Source organism: Desmodus rotundus, chromosome 3 (assembly GCF_022682495.2).
Source record: "Desmodus rotundus isolate HL8 chromosome 3, HLdesRot8A.1, whole genome shotgun sequence".
In the NCBI taxonomy this organism is placed as follows: Eukaryota; Metazoa; Chordata; class Mammalia; order Chiroptera; family Phyllostomidae; genus Desmodus; species Desmodus rotundus.
Window position 1 is genome coordinate 14,500,460 of NC_071389.1, and position 20,955 is coordinate 14,521,414.

At 50.2% G+C, this 20,955-nt stretch overlaps 1 protein-coding gene across 1 annotated transcript; it reads right to left on the bottom strand.

Moving 5' to 3' along the window:
* Positions 1-227: 227 nt before the first annotated feature.
* On the bottom strand, positions 228-20,520 carry IFNLR1 (interferon lambda receptor 1). Its single transcript, XM_024554918.3, has 7 exons — positions 20,408-20,520; positions 16,323-16,446; positions 8,565-8,752; positions 6,412-6,554; positions 4,739-4,898; positions 4,310-4,431; positions 228-3,409 (listed from the first exon to the last, which is right to left on the bottom strand). The coding sequence occupies exons 1-7, from the start codon at positions 20,463-20,465 to the stop codon at positions 2,666-2,668; spliced, it is 1,539 nt and encodes a 512-aa protein (XP_024410686.1). The 5' UTR covers positions 20,466-20,520; the 3' UTR covers positions 228-2,665.
* Between the last annotated feature and the right edge of the window lie 435 nt (positions 20,521-20,955).

Genomic DNA, 20,955 nt, shown 5'->3' on the forward strand with positions numbered 1-20,955 from the left:
CCCTGGTGCCCCTGGCAGTGACCTGTTTGATGGTGTACCTGGACTGGCTGCCCTCCCTCTGTCTTGCTTCCCACGCCTTTGTTGGTGCTTCCTAGAATGGCTGCTGAGCTTTGCACTCAGAAACCCCGGTCTCTGGGTCAGCTGCTGGGACCCAGCCTCTGTGGTTAAACAGCTAGGTGAGTGGCGAGGATACTTTGAGAAATAAGAGCACACACTTTTCCATTCAATTCTGCCTTTTTCTCTAAAAATAGAGCTCTTTATTTAAAAGTTCAGAGTTTTAAAATGAGCTTTAAGAAATTATTTAAATATGATATAAACATAGAAAATTAGAAATAAATGCAAAAATCTAAGAATAATATATAATCTCAGTACAGCTGACCCTTGAACGACACGGGTTTGAACTGCACGGGTCCATTTAGACACAGATTTTTCCCAATAAATACACAATCCCTGGGTTTGCTTGAATCCTCTGTATCCCTGCATTTTGCATCCACAGATTCAAGCAAACATGATTGAAAACAGTATCTTTGATCCTTGGTTGGGAATTTGCGGATGTGGCGGACAGACTTGAGCATGCGTGGATTTTGGTATCTGCGGACATGGGGCTGGGGGCGGGGGGCGTTCCTGGAACCAATCCCCTGCAGATACTGAGGTATGACTAAAGTTTCTGGGGGATTCAAAAAGTTATATGTGAATGTTCGACTGTGTGGTGGGGTCAGCGCCCCTAATCCCTTCAAGAGTCACCTGTGCTCTGAAAAATTATAATGTTGCTGCAACCAAAGGCATCAGGTATTCTTGACCGGCCGCCCCTCAAGCGTGGCCCTGGAGATCTCTGTGTACATCAAAGGGTGAGTTATTATAATGCTTCCCACAGTTTTTTAATGATGTAATCACTATAAAGGACCTGGGATTTAAAATTACTAAAAAGCTCAGCTTATCTATGAAATTAAACATTGAAAAAAAGCTTAAAAAAAAGACCCCAACATTTAATAATAAAGATAATGTGACTCCTTTACCAGAGTGATAACTGCTTTCAGTTTTTTGAAATCACCTTCATGAAGCAGCTCATCTGGGTTCCAGAGAGCACTTCAGCCTTAGTCTGGCATTTTCCCGGGAAGAGGCGCTGAGCCACAGCCGTGTCCAGCAAAGAGGCTTCAGTGTGTTCTTCCTCCTCTGTGCTCAGCGATGCGGACAAGCCTTCACCCCTGTGCAAGCATACACATGTGTGCATGCGTGCACGTATGTGTGTGAGTCCCAGCACTGAAGGCCTCCTGCCAGCTTCGTGCCCCTGGGAAGTCCTGGCTGTGACCTCAGCACTTTGCTGACATGGCCAAGGGTACGGCGGACGGACCAGCTGGCCAGAGACCAAAGAGCTCACCCTTAAGGAGATACATGGCAAGTCAACCTTTCAGCTGCTTCTGACAAAATCTTGGTCCCTATGGATGAAAACTCAGCCGTGCTCGTCCACACACTGGTGGAGGTAGGTTAACGAAGTGAGCACCCATCACTACCCCCCGGTAACGGCCTGTTTCTAGAAGACACTGGTTTCTCATAACTGGCAGGGAAGATGGGACTTTTTTATAACCGCCATGGTCAGCCAGAGGGTCAAAGCGCTGTCTGCAGCAGGGTCACAGCCAGGGGTCCCGCCCCTGCCAGGCTGCTACCCCACCCCCAATGAACCAGAACCCCCTGGAAGACGCCCAGTTTGGTTTTTTACTGGGCAAAGGGAGACGGACCAAGAGCCCCCTGGGCTGGGTTTCCTGACCAGGAGGTGGAGACAGCGAAGGTGGAAGACAGGAGGTAGACAAGGTGGAAGACAGGAGGTAGAGGAGAGGTGAGACAAGCTGAGAGGTGAGTGCTCCCAGGCACTCTGAGTTCAAGGCCAAAGTGGGAGACAGTCCGGCAGTATCCCCATAGCCCGGGCAGATGGAGAACCTGCCAGCCACCAGGAAGAGAGTGCCAGTGATGTGCAGGCCCTCCCCACACTCCAGGTGGGAAATGCAGGTGAGGAAACCCCGGCGCAGAGAAGGAAGGCGCTTACCCAGGTCACATGACCAGGCAATGGCAGAGCTGGGATTTGGGCCCAGGTTGGCTTGATAGCAAACCTGTGCATTTCATGGTGGAGACTTGGATGTGGCTGACGGCCGCCCTTCCCTTCCCCTCCAACGCCCTCTGTCAACTAGGTTCTTCCTCACTGCGGCCCTCACTAGGGGTCTCGTGAATCAGGAGCCCAAGACTTGGAGGGAGGGTGCTGGAGAAAGGCAGGAGGCTCTGACACAGCTGTACCTCCAAACGTCCACCCCTCAACCCAGATGGCCCTTGTGGTGTCAGCCCTTGATGTCCACTGTGACCTGACCACACCTGTGTCCAGGGATGATTTTGCCACCTGACCTTTCACCCCAGGTACAGTGGGGGTGATCTGAGCTCAGCCCATTCTCTTCTCTAGTCCTTTTGGAGCTCTGCCCATAGCTGGTGGGTCCTAGGGTGAGGTGGCTCCTTACCGCTCAACCAGACAGACAAATGGCCTCTCAATGGGGTTTAGGAAGTGCTGCGAGAACATTCAGACACCCCAGGAATGATGCTCCTAGGCTTTCAAGTCTCAGTGGCATCTTGGGTCCTTGGGAAGCTCAGTAGCACCAGATTCGGCAGGGAGCTGGGGGACAGCTCACCTGGCCATGTAATGCCCCAGTGTCCCACTCCTGGTTTCAGTCCTCTGGAGGCTATGGGTCCCCCAGCTGCCAGCACTGCTGTCATCAAGTTCCGATTCACTCCCGCTCTCTTCCTCCTCCTCCTCCTCCTCCCCATCCTCGGCACTGCTGTCCCAGCCGAAGGTCAGCGTCTGAAAAGAAACTAGAGGCTCCCCCGGGGCCAGTTTCAGCCTTGGTGACGAGGAGCCCCAGCCGGCCCAGGGGGAGAGGTCATCTCTCTGGAGCTCTTCCAGGGAACCCAAGTCCTTGGAGAATTTGGGGATCAGGAGAGGGTCCTGACACCTGTCCTCACCCAGCCCATGGCCCGGCCCCTTCTTGACTAAATAGCCAGAGGACCCAGCCTCGTCCGAGGGGGAGGAGCCAACAGGGCTGGCCCAGCTTCTGTCTGAAGAATCCCAGGCAGGACAGCCTTCGACCTGGACCCCTTCCTCAGGGTGCCCTGGGGTCTGGTGCTCCAGGTCCAGGAAATGAGGGGGTATAATGTAGGGCTGGAAGCTGACATTGTCGTCTGTGTCCTCATCGTCCTCATCCACGGCACCGTCCTTCTCTGATCCTGCCTGGACAGTGGCTGGGGCCCTGACCCTAGAGGCCAGTCTGACCCTTCTGGTCAGTTCCTTTTGGAGGCAGAGGGTCAAGCCATCCAGGGGCTCGGGGCCACAGGGCTGAAAGGTTGCCACGGGGTGTCTGTGTCCAGAAAAGTCCTGATGGGGGCAGAGGAGACAAGAACAGAAAGTCCAGGCTTTCCTGAGGCATGGCTGTTCTAACTGGGTCCCCTGGAAACAGTCCCTGCGACGAGGATGCGAATGTAAATGGTTTCTTTGGGAAGCGATCCCAGGAAAGGCTGACAAGGGAGTGGGCACATCAGACAGGGGTGGGGAGCTGCCTCGAACACGGGTGTCATCTGGCAAGTTACTTCTAAGGCAGCCGGACTCGACCCTGCTGGGGACTCAGAGCCACATCTCAGAGTGCCACCAGCTGGGCGGTGGGAGGGGTGAAGGCAGTGCCGCTTCCCTGGTACTCGAAGCCTGCCATGTGCACGCACAGAGCGGACACCAGAGGCCAGAGACAGCCCCCAGGCTGCAGGTGCTGGCTGCTGGAGGGAACTTTACAAATATTCCCCACCATGTGGCGGGGACACTCGGAATCCAACCTCAAAGCCCCCACCCAGGCCGGGTACCCCCCCGAGCCTCACCTATGGCAAGTCTGGCCCCCTGACCTCTCCAGGCTTCCCCTGCCCTGGCTGGCCTCCACATTCTAAGGCAGCGAGCCAGCAGCTGAGTGCGGACACTCCAGGGTCGACCTGGGCAAGACTCACCCTGGGTCAGATTGTGAACTGGGTGTGGGGCCCTTCTAAGATTTCCCCTTTTGGTATCACTCTCTCCCCTCCCCTTCTGAGCATCTCTCCTGGGTCCCAAGGCTGGGGGGTGTGCTCTGGGCATCAGACACATCTTAGCAGAGATGAAGAAATTTAGACACAAAGAAAGGAGATGTTTCTCAGTTGGGGCCATCTTGACATTCTATCTGAACTACCTCTGAGTCTCGCCAGCCTCCTTCCTCGCCCACATCCCTCCCCTCAGAGGCTCAGCCCTGATTCGCCATACCAGAGCCTGCGGCATCTCTGCCCTCAGGAACCAGGGACTCCCTGCGAAGCTCTTCCAGATCACACACCCCACGGGGATAACCAACAGTAGTGGCGGCAGCACCAGGAACGCCCAGCTGAGTCCTAAGGAAAAACCACCATCATTACAGAAACAGCAACGGTGGCTCCTGTACCAACCGCACGTGTCCTGAGGGCCTCAGGGGCATACGTCATCCTCACTCATCCTCATGACAATAAACCCATGCTACAGACTGTGGAAACCAAGTTTCAGAGAGGTTATGTAAGCTGCTCAAAGACACACAGTGAGTGTGCTGGAGCCGGGATTTTAATGGAGGCGAGTCAGTCTCTAGACTCATACTCTTAACCCCCATATTACGAAGATCTGACGCTCAGGGGGAAAATCCTTGATTCCGTCCCACTTTGCACCCACCTGGGGTCTCCAGGGAGAAGCAGGTGGGCTTGGAGAACTGGCTGTATTTAGGGTCCCCGAAAGTGTAGATGGTTCTGGCGCTGACGCAGTGGTTCCCAGTGGTAGCTGGCTGGAGGGGGATCTGGACTTCCTGGCCATGGCGAGTGGCTGGAAGTCGGGTCTGTTTGGAGGAAGAGGCAGAGGTGAGCAGAGCTGCTGCGGGAACCAGCTTCCATGGGCAGGTGGGGCGGCCCGGCAGGCAGAATAAGGCTGTGATCCTGCATTAAAGTTCAAGTGTTAGGGAAGCACTTCCCAGCACTATCTGGTCTCTTTGCTGCTGAGTGTCAAGGTACAGATGGTCTGGGGTCAAAAGCACCCCTGCCATTCAAGGTCACTCCCTGTCCCTGTCCAGGGCCTGCTGGCCTTCACTCTGAGGGGCATATTCCTCAGGCTTCCTACCCTAAGGGCCTCCCAAGTTATTTTGGGGGGCATCATTCAGCCATTGCAGACCCTGTCCAATACAATAGATGCCTGTCCAGTATAGTAGCCACTGGCCACATGTGGCTTCCGAGCACCTGAAGTGTGGTCAGTCCAAACTGGGATGGGCTCTGAGCATAAAATACCTACCGGCTTCCAAAGGCTAAGTGAAACAGAATGTAAATTATCTCAATAATTTTTATGTTAATTACATGTTGCAATGATATATTCTATTGGATGAAATATATTATGAAAATTAAATTCACTTGTTTCCTTTTACTTCATTTAACGAGGAACACTTAAAACCATATATGTTTTTACATTATATTTCTCACATTATATTTCTGTTGGACAGCGGTGTTCTAGACTCTGGGGAAGGCCCGTGAAGGCCCGGACCACATCAGATGAAGAGGAACACCCTAGGAATCGGGGGACGCAGGGGGTCACGGGCATGGATGTTCAGGGAAAGAAAAATTTGGTAAGGATGGAGTCAGCCAACTACACAGCCTGTGGGCAAACCTGACCGCCAGCTTCTTTGTAACCAGTTTTACTGGGTAACAGCTAAGCCTGTTCATGTATCTATTGTCTCTGGTTCCTTTTGAGTTACAGGTGCAGAGATGACGAGTGGCTGTGACAGACCATATGGTCTGCAAAGCCACAAATATTTACTCTCTGGCACTTTACAGAAAACGTTTGCCAACCCTACCATAAATAAATACGCGCAGACAAACGCACACACACCCACAGGAAACAAGTCTGAAATTGGATAGACACCGAAGAGCTATTTGTGGTCAGCTCTGGTACTTTTGGTTTCCCCGTAGGGCTTATGTGTGGTTTCTGATTTTTCTACAGTGACTCTGGTGGCTTGGTAAGCAGGGCCCCTGTAGCTCATCCAATTTCAACGAGATTTTATTGTTAAAAAAAAAGGTTTTATAATTAAAAAAAATGTTAGGTAGAAGACTGCTGTGCTGTTACCACCTGTAAGATACAGAGACAGGGTGCCCTGACCTTGGCCTCTTAGGTGGAGAAGAACAGGGGTGGGCCACGGGCCATTTGCACTATGCGGAGTCAGGGGTACGCCCAGAGTGAGGGGTATATGGGGAAGGCTTCCTGGAGGAGGTGTGCAGGGAGCAGGCTGGCAGGGTGAGGAGCTCAGGGGTTTGGTGGGGCAGTGAGGGGAGGGGGTACAGTTAGAGGGCAGGAAAGGAGATTCCCACCTTGTTCCCAGTCGCCTCCTTCCAGAAATCCACCTCATACATCAGATTCAATGAGGGCATGCAGTGGGGCAGCTCGTACGTGGCGTTGACCTTCAGGATCTTCTCTGTCAGAGCGACTACCAGGATGGGCGGGGCCGGCTCCACTGGCAGAAACAGAGCAGGATTTGTCAGTGCCCTTTGGGGACCGCAACCCCTGCCTTCAGGCAAGCCTGCACCCGGCCCCAGGGGGCTCTCCTGGAAAGGGAAACTGGGCACTGGTGTCCGTCCAACACCTGCTGTGCATCAGAAGCCTCCCAGCCCTTTTATTTAATCCCTGCAGTGTCCCTGGGAGGAGATGTCACTGTTCCCATTTTAAAGAAGGACAAACTGAGGCTCAGAGAGGTGAAAGGACCCGGCCAAGCTCACAGTCAACCTGCCTTTATTCACGCTGTCCCTCCCACCTTCGTGCCCTTCACATGTCGCTGGTCCGCCAGAGGCCTGCCCTCCTGTGTCAGTTTCCTGTGTCTGCGGCAACACATGACCACAAACTCAGTGGCTTAAAACAGCGCATGTGTCATTTCCCAGAGCTACAGGTCGGCGTCCAGGGGACAGCGACTCCATAGTAAGCTCTGGGCAGGGAGCTGAGGGTAATGGGGAGGTGAGGCCTCTGTGCATCCTGACCTGCAGGAGCCGAAAGAAATTACCGGGAAATGAAACATGCAAACTACCAAAACCCAAGACAGAAAGTGACCAGGGCCCCAGTGGAGGGCAGAAAAAGGCAGGAGGGGTCACTCAGGCTTGAGGTGTGCTGCGAAAGAATCAGAAGAGCCTCGGGGAGGAGAAGGCAAAAAGGACTTTGTTTAAAAAGTAACCTTCCCTCTGCCTCTTTCTCTCCATTCCTGTCTCTTATTCCTATCTATCCAACCAGTCCAGGGGTCCCTCCGTCATTCTTCTCTAGCCAGAGAGCCTTTCTTCCTGTCTTCTCATCCTTCCTTTCCAACTGACATTCCAGACTTCCTTTCCATCCTTTCTAGCTAGTCCTCTATCCATTCTTCTTTCCTTTCTTTCTGGTACTTCCTTCTGTCACTTGTTTGTTCATTCCGCCTTTGCCTCCCCTTCCTTCCAGCCCATTGCAGGCAGCCAGCCTTGCTTCCACACTCTCCGACCACCAGTCCACCCATCTGCCTTTCCTTCCTGTCCTCCATCTCTCCATCCAAACTTGCTTCCCCCCTAGTAAGCATTTGTCCTTCCGCCCAGCCTCCTTCCTTCCACTCATCCATCGTGTCCTCCTCCAGCCTCTCCCTGCTTCCTTTCTTCTTACCCGTTCATCCCTTTCTTCCTTTTATCCTTCCACACACCCAGCATCCTCCCATCCGAGTCATCCCTTCTCCCTTCTCTGCTACCTTTCGTTCAATCCCATGCTCCCTTCCCTTCAATCTCTATCTCAGCTCCATGCGGCGGTTGTCTGAGTATTTACCCTCCTGTCCCTACCACCCTACCTCACTCCTGATCTGGTCCAGCACCTTGTCCAAGCTCAGAAAGATCCAGAGTCATATCCCATCTCCATCACTTCCTAGCTGTGTTTCCTGGCAAGTCACTTAACTTCTGTGAGTCTTGCTTTATTTATTTTGTAAAAATTGGGTTGATGAAAATGAACCTCACAGGTCTGTTGTGAGGATGAGAAATAAAATATATTGGGAGGAGAGTATGCTCCTGACTCAGTGTGAACACCGGAAACTTCCGAATGCTCAAAGCATGGGGAATGTTTTCCTCTCTATTTTTAACTTCTATCCACCTAAATTTCTACAGTGTACAGAAATTACTTTTGCAACCAGAATTTTAAAAAGTTGTTTTACGAAGAGAGAGGTTGAACATAAAAACATAGAAATAAGTCTATAAAGTGCCTGTCTAGTTCATAGCCAAGGTTGTGTTCAGTAGAAGATAATGACTGTTGTGGTAGGAGGTACAAGCTGAACTGCCGGCACTGGTGTCCCGCCCCTACCTGCCCGTCATGGGGTCAGGCTGCGTAGACAGGGGCCGGGACCCAGGGCATCTGCCCCACAGCGCTGCTCTCTGCTTTGGGGACCTGAGAGACAGATGGCTGCACAGCAGTGCCACTCAGCCAAGTTCTGGGACAGAGAGCCTCCCACTCAGTCCCTTACTCACAGACCTACCTTCAAAAAGGTACTCCAGGTACTCGGACTCCACCCAGGCAGACTTGGCGCTGGGGGAAACCACCCGTACACGTCCCTTGAACTTGTTGAATAGGTCCTGTTTCTCCAGGCACATCAGAGAGCATGTCAGCTCTTTGGTTCCTGCACACTTTTCTACTTTTCGCCACCGTCTGGGGGTTGTTGCGAAGCTGAGGGAGGAAACAGAACAGCTTGGGCCATGGACTCCGCCTCCTGGGGCAAGGGAATTTAGAGAACATGCGATCATGCATCCCTCCATTCTGCCTAATCCAGCCGTTCACCTGCCCATCTGTCCTCCACCCGTCCATCCATCTGTCCAAGCAGCCAGCCTCTGGTTGAGACAGAGTGAGAACATTCCAGTTAGGATTCAGGCTCAGGAGAGACATACGTGGGTGGGAACTGTGGCTCTGCTGCTCACCAGCTCTGGGACACTATGCAGGTGACCGCTCCCGAGCCTCAGTCTCCCCACCTGTCAAGCCTCCCTCAAAGGGCCGCTGTGGTGGCTGCTATTGCTAGACTGGTAACAATTTTCCATGAGTTTATTGATTGAGGCATTTATGGACTGGCCACCTGCCATGTGCCAGCCACCGTGCTGGGTGCTGTATGGATGTCAGAGGGTGACAGGTAGGTCCATGACACCAACCTCCTGAGGACACTGAGGTCCACAGAAGGGACCTGAGCTCTGGGCATTATTCTTGGGGAATCAGCAACGCACGATAGACCAGGTCCTTGGGAACTTACACTATGGCGGGAGGGGATGAGAGATCACGGGCACATCAACAAGATAAATGCAGGAGCTGGAAAATGCGGTGATAGCAGAGTGATGTGGGAGTGACTGCCTTCCAAAGGTGGCTCGGGGAAGGCCAGGAAGATATTATTCAGCTGAGGCCTCAGTGATGAGAAGGGAGCCGGGTGGAAGCTAGTGGGTAGGAACGGCAAAGCAAAAGCCAGAGACACGAAGGAGCTTGACCCGTCCAGACAAAAGCAAGCGCCCAGTGTGGCCGAGGCCCAGTGGACAAGGAAGGGAGAAGCTGAGGACAGTCCGGAGATGAGGACAGAGAGGTGGGTGGGGAAAGCAGGTGGGCCTCACCATCTGGGTAGGGAGTTTGGGTTTTATTCCAAGTGCGATAGGAAGCCACTGCAAGGTTCTGGATAGAGGGACTAATCTAATTAAAAATTTTAAAAGATTGCGGATAGTCCAGCTGGGAGGCGGCAGCAGTGGCCCCACAGAGAACGGTGGCAGGCTCAGCGAGGAGGGGCTAAATTCAGGATATATTCTGGAGCAAAAATAGACAAACTACAGGAAGAAAGAGAAAGCCTGTAATTATGAGAGATTCTTAACACAACTGACTCAATAATTAACACTTGAACAAAGAAAAATAATTGTAATATGTAAAGAACAAACAACATAATGATCGAAGCTGGTCTAATGAGCACATAGAGAACAAGCCGGACACACTGGGCATGCCGCACACGAACACTTACAGCACGTTAAAAATACTAACGGCTCTGACTGGCTCGGTGGGTTGGCGTCAAACTGAAGACCAAACTTGCAGGTTGGATCCCCCGTCAGGGCTCATGCCTGTGTTGCAGGCTAGGTCCCCAAGTGGGGGCATAGGAGAGGCAACCGATCGATGCTTCTCTGGCACATCTATGTTTCTCTCCCTCTCTTTCTCCCTCCCTTCCCCTATTCTCACTAAGAATAAATAAATAAATTCTTTAAAAAATGTTAATAAGGATTAAGAAAAATAAAGCAACTGTTAAGAAATTTCAAAGAATAGTTATGTCATACGCTGTTTCTTCTGACTGAAAATAATCCAGTTACAAATTACTAATGCAAAGAGAACTAAAGAAAGGTAAAAAAAAATTTTAATGTTTTAAAATTACTCATGGATCAAAGAAAGAATAATGGAAATTTATAAATACCTAAAACTAAATGATTACAAAATAAATATACATAAGAATGTATGAGATACAGCTAAGTAATACTTAGAGGATAACATATAGCTTTAAATACCTATAACAGAAAATAAGAAAGGATAGAAATTAAGAAATTAATAAGCAATCAGCTGAAGAAGTCAAAAAATACTTGTAAAAAACCCCATACACGAACAAATCAAAACCATAACCTACTCCTCCTGCAAAATGGTCTAAAAGACATTAAGAAATGATACAGCACATGAAAGAAAAACATAAAACCAGAATTAGAAAAGCTCAGAAAAAATGAGATTTCTAAAAAACTCAATTTATGAATAAATGAGATTACAAGGGCAAGTTACTGCAACAGATGATGTCTTAAAAGGAAGAGAGAGAAAAAGAAGGAAAGTGCTTGTTTTTGAAGGTTTTTTAAAAATTGAGTTTAGAAAGAGGAAGGGAGATAGAGAGAGAAACATAGATTTGTTGTTCCCCTTATTCATGCATTCATTGGTTGATTTTTGTACGTGCCCCGACCGGGGATCAAACCCACAACCTTGGTGTATCGGGTTGATGCTCCAACCAAGTGAGCTACCTGGCCAGGGCAGAAGGAAAGTTTTAAAAATAATTAAAAAAACAGAAATGTAAATGCTAAAATTATAAAACTTGTAGCAAAAAGCGTCAAAGAGTATCTTCATGACCGTGAGTCAGGTAGACATTGCTACGGACACCAAAAGCCTTCACCACTGAAGAAAAGAAACCTGGTGAATTAGTCAGGCTGAGCCGCCATGATAGAAACACCAGACTAGGTGGCCTCCAGGGGTCCCCAATCCCCTGCCCCCAGTACTTGTCCAGTCTGGGCCGCACAGCAGGAGGTGAGCAGCGGGGAGCAAAGCTTCAGGCATTAGCGCCTGAGCTCCACCTCCTTCTGTCCTGCACCCCAGCACCCCTGCCCCCGCCCAGCCTACCCCATTCCATGAAACCGGTTCCTGGTGCCAAAAAGGTTGGGGACTCCTGGAACCAACCAAAATTTCATTTTTTTCCCACAATTCTGGGACCTGGAAGTCCAAGCTCAAGGTGTCTGCTTTCTCCCGAGGCCCCTCCCCTTGGCTTGCAGATGCCCACCTTCTTTCTCTCTGTGTCCTCAATGGCCTTTTCTGTGTGTGAGCATCCCTGGCGTCCCTTTCTCGTCTTATAAAGACACTATCCTACTGGGTTAGGGCTCCACCCTTAAGACCAAATTTAATCTTAATAACCTCTTTAAAGGCCCTATTTCCAAATTCAGTCACATGGGGCATCAGGGCTTTAACATACAAGTCTGTACGGGGGGAGGGGACAGGATTCAGTCCGTATGGGGGCTCATCCTGAATTAACTGCTATGAGCATTCATGTGTAAGTCTTTGCATGCGCGTTTTTATCTCTCTTGGATGAAGATGTAGGAGTAGAACCTGGGAGATACAGTAATTTGAATCTGTAAGTACAGGACACTGTCCAGCTGTTTTCCAAACGGACTGCGCCTTTGTACACTCTCACCAGCAATGTTCGAGATTCCTAGTTACTCCATGTGCTTCTCAGCACTTGGCATTGTCAGTCCTTGAAACGTAACCGTTCTAGTGGGTGCACAGCAGTGTCTCGTTGTAGCTTTACTTTACACTTCCCTGATGGCTAAAGATACGGAACATGTTTTCATGCGCTTATTGGCCATTCATACACCTTCCTTTGTGAAGTGACTTCAAATCTCTTTGGGCAATTTCTCATTATTGAGATGTAGCAGTTTTTGATTTTGGAAACAAGTCCTTTGTCAATATATATATTATGAATATTTTTTTCTAAGTTGCTAGCTTTTCATTTTCTTCAGACTCTTCTTTTTGGAAAAGCCCAATTTTAAATTTAATAAAATTCAGTTTATTAGGCACTACATTGTGTTCTCCTCCATATTTGTACGTTGAAGCCCTACCCCCTGGTGTGACTGTACAGTAGTCCTCCTTTACCCACGGGGAAGGTGTTCCAAGACCCCCAGCAAATGCCTGAAACTATGGATAGTACTCAGCCCTATATATTGATATGTGGTTTTAAAAAAGATTTTATTTTTTTAGAGCTAAGGGAAGGGAGGGAGAAAGAGAGGGAGAGAAATTTCAATGTGAGAGAGAAACATTGACTGATTGCCTTTCATAAGCGCCCCAACCAGAGACCAAACCTGCAACCCAGGCATGTGGCCTGACCTGGAATTGAACCAGTGACCTTTCACTTTGTGGGATGAATCCCAACCCACTGAGCCACACCAGTCAGGACTACATATATGGTTTTTCCTATACATACACATCTATGATAAAGCTTAATTTATGAATTGGGCACAGTAAGAAAGGAACAACAACAACAAAATAGGACAACTATATAACAACATACTGTAGTAAAAGTCATGTGAGTGTGGTCTTTCTAGCTCTGATAAACAGATGGATGACCATAATGGCTACTAGGTGATTAACGGTGGATAGCGGATACAGCAGGGATATGCGGGACCAAGGGATGATTCATGTCCCGGAATGGAGGGGGATCATGCGGGATGTCATCATGCAACTCGGAATGGAGTGCAGTTTAGAATTTATCCATTGTTTATTCCCGGAATTTTCCATTTAACATTTCTGAGCCATGGTTGGCCTCAGGTAACTAAAACCACCAGAAAGCAAAACCACGGATAAAGTGGGACTATTGTGTTCAAAGACAGGCCTTTAAAGATATAATTAATATTAAATTCAGCCTGGCTGGTGTGGTTAGGTTGGAGCATCATCCTGCACACCAAAAGGTGGCTGGTTCAATTCCCAGTCAGAGCATATACCCAGGTTGTAGGTTCGGTTCCCAACTGGGGTGCACGTGAGAGGCAACCAATCAATTCTTCTCTTACATTGATGTTTCTCTCTCCCCCCACTCCTCTCTCTCTGAAATCAATAAATGTATTTTTTTTGAGTTTTTAAAAATATTAAATTTAGCCCTGGCCAGTATGGCTCAGTTGGTTGGAGCATCCTCCCATAAACCAAAAGGTCAAGAGTTTGATTCCCACTCAGGGCACATACCTAGGTTGCAGGTTTGGCCCCTAGTTGGGGCGTGTGAAAGAGGCAGCCCCCTGATGTTTCTCTCTCCCATTGACGTCTCTTTCCCTTCCCTTCCTCTCTCTCTAAAGTCAGTGGGCATGTCCTCTGGTGAGGATCCAAAAAAAAAAAATTAAATTTAGTCATAAGGGCGGGGCCCTAAACCAGTGAGACTGGCATTCTTATAAGAAGGGGAGGGGACACCAGGGATGCTAGCACACACAGAGAAAAGGCCAGGCAAAGAGGTGGCATCTGCCGGCTAAGCGGGCAGGCCTCAGGAGAAAGCAAACATGCCAACACCTTGATCTTGGACTGCCAGCCTCCAGAACTGTGAGGAGTGAATTCTGTTGTTTAAGCCTTGCCCCCATCCCAGTCCATGATGTTTTGTTATGGCAGCCCTAGTAAAACTAAGTTAAAAGAACTTACATTTGAAACTTAGATTTTTAGGTATCATAGGGGGACACTAATGTAACAAATACCTAAAAATGTGGAAGTGGTTTTGCAACTGGGCAATGGGTAGAGGCTGGAAGAGTTTTGAGGTGCATGTTGGAAAAAATCGGTACTGCCTTCAAAAGACCGTTGGTAGGAGTACGGATGTTCAAGGTGATTCTGGGGAGATCTCAGGTGGGAAGGAGGAATGTGTCATTGGAAACTGAAGGAAAGGTGATCCTTGTTATAAAGTGGCAAAGAACGTGGTTGAATCTTGTTCTAGTGTTTCGTGGAAAGTAGAAGTTTAAAGTGGTACACTTGTTAAAGGAGTAACCTGGTTTCTCCTCCCTGCATGTAGTAAAGCGAGAGAAGAGAGCAATAAATAGAAGGAATGTTAAGCAAAAACTGAAGATTTGAAAAATTCTCAGCCTATGCATGTTGCAAAAAATGAGAAACACGTTCTGGAGAGAACACCAAGAGTGTGGCTAAAAAAAAAAATCTTTTGATAAAGAGATCTTGGTGGCAACTTGTAGATTTAATCAGCCATCATGGTAGAAGCCAGGGAAAGATCTAAAAGAAATAGCTACGTAGTAATCAGCCCAGAGAGCACATGGGATTGTGTCCTTTAAGACGACTTCCTGCTAAATGGAGAAATGGCTGAGCCAGGGTTTAGGTTAGGAATTGTGCAGATAAACTTGGAATATTTGTCATAACAGACAGCAATAAAGTTCGCAAGGACTACAACAGTCAAGTTAAAAGGACTCAGGAGCAACTTGATGAGACTTTTGCTAGCCAAAGATGGGACAATTCAAGCCTCAATGAGTTGAATAAGTTGCAACAGATTGAAACCACCAGATATGTTTAAATACATGAGTTCATAATAATAATAAAAAAAGGAATCAATCACCATTGGGAGATGATAGGGAACCAGTTCATTATCTTGAATACTGGTATAAAAGAAAAAAAATTAAAAATTTATCCTGTCTTGCCTATTTGAAAAGTACCTCTGAAGATGAAATACTACTTGGAGGAAGCATCTCTTTACAAAATAATTCCAACTAATAAATGAAAAGTACAATCAGAATATTACCATTTTGCAATTTTCACAGAGGTTAAAAAAGTGTAAAAGGGAAGGAAAATATTATAAAGGTCCAGAGGATGGACTTTCAACTCTTCAATCAATTTATCCCAGCTCCACTATTCCCAGCGGTGTGACTCAGAGCAAAACATACTCTTGCTGCTTCAATTTCCTGAACTGCAGACTGGAGCTACTGCATCCTTCCGCAGAGGCCTGTGTGAGACTAAGTAAGCCCTTTTGATGTATGGTCTCAGTGCTGACATCACAGCAATCACACATACGTGTCAGGTGTTCTCTGCCTCCTGATTCAGTTCCATACAGTTCTTTCTTTCGCAAGCTCTCTTGCAGTCTGTCCTCCAAGCCAGGCCCCTGTCACTCACATCTTGTTGCTATGGGTAGAGGGACAACGGTGGGACGGCAAGAGCACAACTTTGGGGGCCAGACAGTCTTGGGATTTTCTTCTGGCTCCATCACTAGCTTCCTCGGGCAAATCATGGCATCTGTCTGAGCTCAGTTTCCTCCCCTCTGAAGTGGGGGAATGCAGGGCCTGCCTGGTGATTGGGCGGGGCGGGGGAGACGTGAAATATTCATACCGGCACTCAGCCTGGTGCCTGGTGGGGCCTGGGTTCACAGCAGTTTCCTCCCCTTCCTGCTTCTTCCTCCTCACCAATTCTAGATCAGTCCTCCTGAGAGTGTGCTTTTATCGTCTTGCTCTCCTGCTAAAGAATTTCACATGATTCCGTCTATCTGCAAAGACAGTGAATCTGTTTGCATGTTCAGATGCCTCTGCAGGAGTAGGGGCTGCCTGGCCTGCCACACTGGGAAGGACCCCAAGGCTCAGAGCAGTTTCCGTGGGGAAGAGGGCGATCACCTAGTGATGCCTAACACGGGCTCTGCAGGAGACCCATTTGTCCCCCCTGATCTTCGGGAACAACTCCAAGTCTTGAACTCCATCGCTGGGCCCTGGTGGCTCCACCTAAGCCCCCCTCAGACTTTTCTCAAAGACACACCCTCACCCCTGGCAGGCCTATCACCTGCGCACTGTTCTCCATTCCACCTCATTCCCACCTCCACACCATTTATCGAGTGCCCTCTCCAAATACCTGCCACATACCATCTCCTGAGGGACACAGAGAGCCAGCCAACACTGCCCACACTGACAGCAGCTTTCCTAGAGAAGCCCCGCCCATCTCCTTGGTTGCCCCACCCACTGGCCTGAAGGCTCCCCTTTACCTTTGATAAGCCACGAGATAGGTCAGGTTCTGCGGGTTGCCAGGCCCTGGGAGCCATGTCAGGTACACGCTGAAGTTCTGGGACATCAGCGTCACGTTCTGGGGAGGGGCCAGATGGGGCCTCCCTGTGGGGCAGAAATAGGTCATGAAGCCTGGAGCTGCTGGCTGGTCTTGACATTGGCCATTCAGAGCTGAAGAGTGGCAGGGCAGGCAGTCATGTGCTCCCTGACTTTGAGGAACCAGGAGTTACCTGGGGTGGCTGCAGCACGGGGGACATGGTGGAGGGTGGGAACCGGGGGGCCAGGATCCCTGTGACAGCCACGTCATGCCACGCCTGGCTGCACTGCAGCCCCTCCCCAGGCCTGGCAGCCGGCCAATGCCTTGAAAGGAAGTTCCTGCCCACTCTGACCCTGAGCGTGGGGGTAAACCACAGAGCAGGAGCCGTCTAACAGTCTCCTGAGTCTCCTGCACTGCCTGAGGGAACGGCCCTGAAGGTCTCCATGAGCAGTGTCCCCGGAGTCTGCCTGTAATGGCCCCTGGCACACAGTAGATGCACAATAAACAGCTATTGAGTGAATGAACAAATACTGTGATAACCTGGGTCATTTCCAAGGCCTCCCAACTGGTCTCGCTGCTTCCAACCTTGTCTCCTCGGTCTGTTCTCCACACAACAGCACAAGATGAAATGAAAGCCAGAATATGCCGCTCTTCTCCTTTAAACCCTCTACTGGCTTCCATTTCATGCAAGGTCAAACCCAGTCTTTACTATCACCCACAAGACCCTCTCCAAGCCAACCCACTCCTCTCCCCCTTGCTCCCTCCTCTCCAGCCACACTGGCCAGGCACGCTTTGGGAACAGCCAGTGCACAGCAAGCATCACTGTCTCACTGAGATGTTCCCCGACCACTTTTAACTGGCCCCTCGTTCCCCTCCTTGGCTCCTCCTCCATCTCTCTGCTAACCCTCTTCTTTCGGAATATTCATTTGATTACACAACTGCCCATTTTCATGCCCTTCCCTTGCCTTCAGAATAAAGTCCACAGTCTTTATCAAGGTCCTTGAAGCCCTGCCCAGCCCGGCCTGGTCAGGCCATCTGGCCGACCTCTCCTGGACAGGTTTGTTAGGCTGCACCAATCTTCCTTCTTGGCCTTCTCAAACCACTGTATTCTTTTGGGAGCCTTTGAACCCCGAAGTCTTTGACTGCCTAGTGTTCACCATCTAATCTTTTAAAGATTCGATTCGAATGTCACTTCCTCCAGGGAGTCTTCCCTGACCTCTCTAAGAGGTGGCAGTGGTGGTGATGATGATGATGATGATGATGATGATGATAGCAGCTAACGTGTAGTGTGTCCTAACTATGTGCCAGGCACTATGTTAAGTACATTGCCTGCATGTTCTCTTTCAATCCTCCCCACACCGCTAGGAGGTAGGTGCTAATTATGATCATCACATTATAGATGAGGAAACTGAGGCCCTCTCAGCTAATAAGTTGTAGAATCAGAACTCAAATCAAGGCCAGGCCAACTCCACAGTCTGAGCTCTTGACCACACAGCCTCCTCTAGGTTCTCCTGGGGCCCGTTCAGCTTCATTCTTCCAACACCAGTGGACCTTTACGGGTCAACAACATCACTGACCGCCATGCGCCAGAGGTTTCAAAGAACACAACTCCATTCCTGCCCTTTTGGAGCTCATGGTCCCATGGGGAATTCAGTGCCCTGACGTGCCACCTGGGCCACGATAGAGATCCACACAGGTTTCAGATGTGGGTGAAAAGGGGCCACGTGTTAGCCTGACAAGCTCAGGGGAGGTCTGCGTGGCAGCCTGACTGACTCAGAGACCTCAAGTAACCACGAAGGATGGTCTGAAATGAAAACTTGCTCACAAAAGCAGTTCGTGGTGGGTAGTAACATCCCAGGCTGGTATTTTTCCTAAACAAAGGTCACTCCACCTTAACTGAACCTATTTTCTTCCTGCATCTATGGCGACACACCTTTGCAATGTTAACATAATGTCCCTTTTTGCTGAACCCCTTGGGCACACCGCCTCGCCATAGCCAAGACCACAGATCCCGCCACTGTTGTTACCATGTTAGTTGTTGACTGTTAACTCTCCTTCACCCATCTACGTAAGGGAAGTTTGTGTCTCTCGTTTTTACCTTTTATCCAATCCCAGAAGTACGCCCCCCCACCCCCTGCACTTTGCTTTCCCCGCCTCCCTAATCTATCACCGTGGATTCCAGTAACCCCCTTATGTCTCCTCCTTCCATCGTAATGTATAAAATAGGCGCTAAACTGCCATTCTCTGGAGCGCTGCTCAGTCCATTGAGATTTTGCATCCCGGCAATTGTCACTGTTTGGCTTAAATAACTCACAAAAATTCTGTGCAGGTTTGAATGTTTCTTACATCAACACAGAACATTAGGCATCAGGGAGAGAGGTGTCAGTTCTGCCAATGGCTCTCAGCCGGGCTTCCTGCTCCTGGCCCTTCAGACCCAAATATGGGTGCCTGGCTCCACCCTACCCTGTGTCCACAAGCTGGAAATGGATCACTGGAACGCTGGTGCTGTCACTCCTCCCAGCAGATTCTGGATCTCCTAACTGATGCCTGGCAGGAGACCAAAGTCTGCCTGCAAGCCATTTACAAGGTATCTGTGGGCAGGACAGGCTCAAAGTCTGAGCTTGGCCACAGTGGAGAGAGAGCAGCTGCAGCAGCTGCCCTGTACTGAGCCTTCAGCGGGTTTGGCGTTTTATACACGAAACCTCAACCAATCCATCAGTCGTCAGGACAAACCACCCGGAGGGGTAGGCATCATTCCCCTTCCATGGAGAGGCACTAGGCTCAGAGACAGATAGCCAATTATTTGCCAGAGGCTACACAGCTAGTTTGTGTGGAAGCCAGGATTTGAACCCTGATGTAGCTGCACTTCACCCTAAATCATCACACCACAGTTTATGTTGCGCAAATTAAAATCCCTTCAGGGAAAGTACAGTTAGGGCTAGACAAGAAAGGTGCTGAGTTTGACAGTGAGCCTGGGAGACAGAGCAACCCTCCTCTCCTCCTCAACACCGTTCCTCACCAGCTGCAAAAACCCTCACTGCTTGGAGGCACCAGGGGCCGGGGCATCCCTGAGCTGACCGAGGTGGGTGGGCTGCTCTGTGCCAGCTACCCACCCCACCGTCAAAGCTGGCCATGCTGGCTTCAGCCAGTCTCCTCGGTTCTGTGTCTCACCTCTCTGCCTTTCTTCTTGGGCAAATCCCTTAATTGCTCTGAGTCTCAGTTTCTACCCCTGAAAAGGGAGAAAATAATATGTACGTAATGGGATGACTATGTTGTAAAGCTTAAAGAGGATAATGTGGTGCCCAGCACAAAAAAGCTGCTCAACAAAAGCTGGCTTTTAATATAATTATTAGGTTATGTCCAAGGGCCCTTCTAGCTCTTAAACTGTGAGTCTAAGACTAGGAGGGTGTCCTGGGGACAATTTCAGCACCATCTCCTCGGGCTGGTTGGGACTTTGTAGTTTGGTCCTATCTCAAGGTTTTTGTACTCTGCCACCTTATTTACCCACCAGTGAGGGCAGCAAAAAGGTGGCTTGACAGAGTAACAGCAGAGCACAGGCTAAGCCAGAGTTCCTCTCTCTCAGGCGGAGGTAGAGCGTCTGACACCCCCAGCTGGAGGAAGGGGAGGGGACTGGGGGGGGCAGGGCACTTCTGGCTGACTTTCCCAACTAGTGAGACTCAAGCGTGGTATTAAGGCAGAAGACAGTGCTTTCAGGAGACCTTAAAATGCACTTTATAAATAAATGCAGTACTTTACAACCTGTCTCCTTTTTCCTGTTCCCTGAAGCTGAACTGGCATTAGGACAACTGGATCAGTTTTCTTCCCGAAAAAAATTTCAAAAACTCGGATGCGTTTAATTCTTGGAAGAAAACTGGTGGTGAGTGGGCAGTGTGATTAGCACTCCGCTAGGGTGGCTGCTGAAAGGCTCGGCCCAAGTCCCTCCCTCCTCGGAGCTCCGGGTCAGGGTCCGAGGGCAGACGCGGCCCGGCTGGGGCGCCCTGCAGCCCCCTTTCCTCCCAGTCCCCTTACCTCCAGCGGACTGCAGTAGGCAGAGGAACAGGAGGGCCCAGCGTCCGGCCCGGCTCATGTCAGCCCTTCCCCGGCTCCATGTCAGCCTTACTCCGGCCTGCGGGGCTGGCGGAGTCCCGCCACCTGACACACCCGCGGGCAGGTGGCGCTATGGACAGCCAATGGGAAGCCGAGCCGCGCGCGGGCCCTCCCCTCCTGGGCCGGGACCCTGCGGGGTCTTCCCGGAGGAGCGCGGGGGGGGGGGGGGGGGGGGGCGGAGGGAGGCGGGGGGGGGGGCGGAGGGAGGCGGAGGGGGGGCTCCCCGCGCAAACCGTGCTCGCGACTCCCCGGTGCCACCACGCCATTGTTCTCACCTCTCCCGCGGGCGGGGCGGCAGTGCATCTGTGTATGGGGCGGAGAGGACAGGGGAGGAAAACTGCTCATTTTTAATAACCGCAGTTAGGAATTCCAAGGCAGGACTTTTAACAGGATCAAGAAGTGTTCAGGGCCAGCTTAATGACAAAGCCTCAGACACCCCTGGCAGGCTCTGAACCTGTTCTATGCGCCAA

Coding starts and splice junctions, on each gene's coding strand:
- IFNLR1 (XM_024554918.3), bottom strand. CDS start 20,465: ATGAGCCGGGCCGGACGCTGGGCCCTCCTGTTCCTCTGCCTACTGCAG. Junction 6,555..8,564: donor CCTGGAGTACCTTTTTGAAG/GTAGGTCTGTGA, acceptor TGTTTCTGCCAG/TGGAGCCGGCCCCGCCCATC. Junction 3,410..4,309: donor CAGAGATGCCGCAGGCTCTG/GTATGGCGAATC, acceptor TGCCCCCATCAG/GACTTTTCTGGACACAGACA.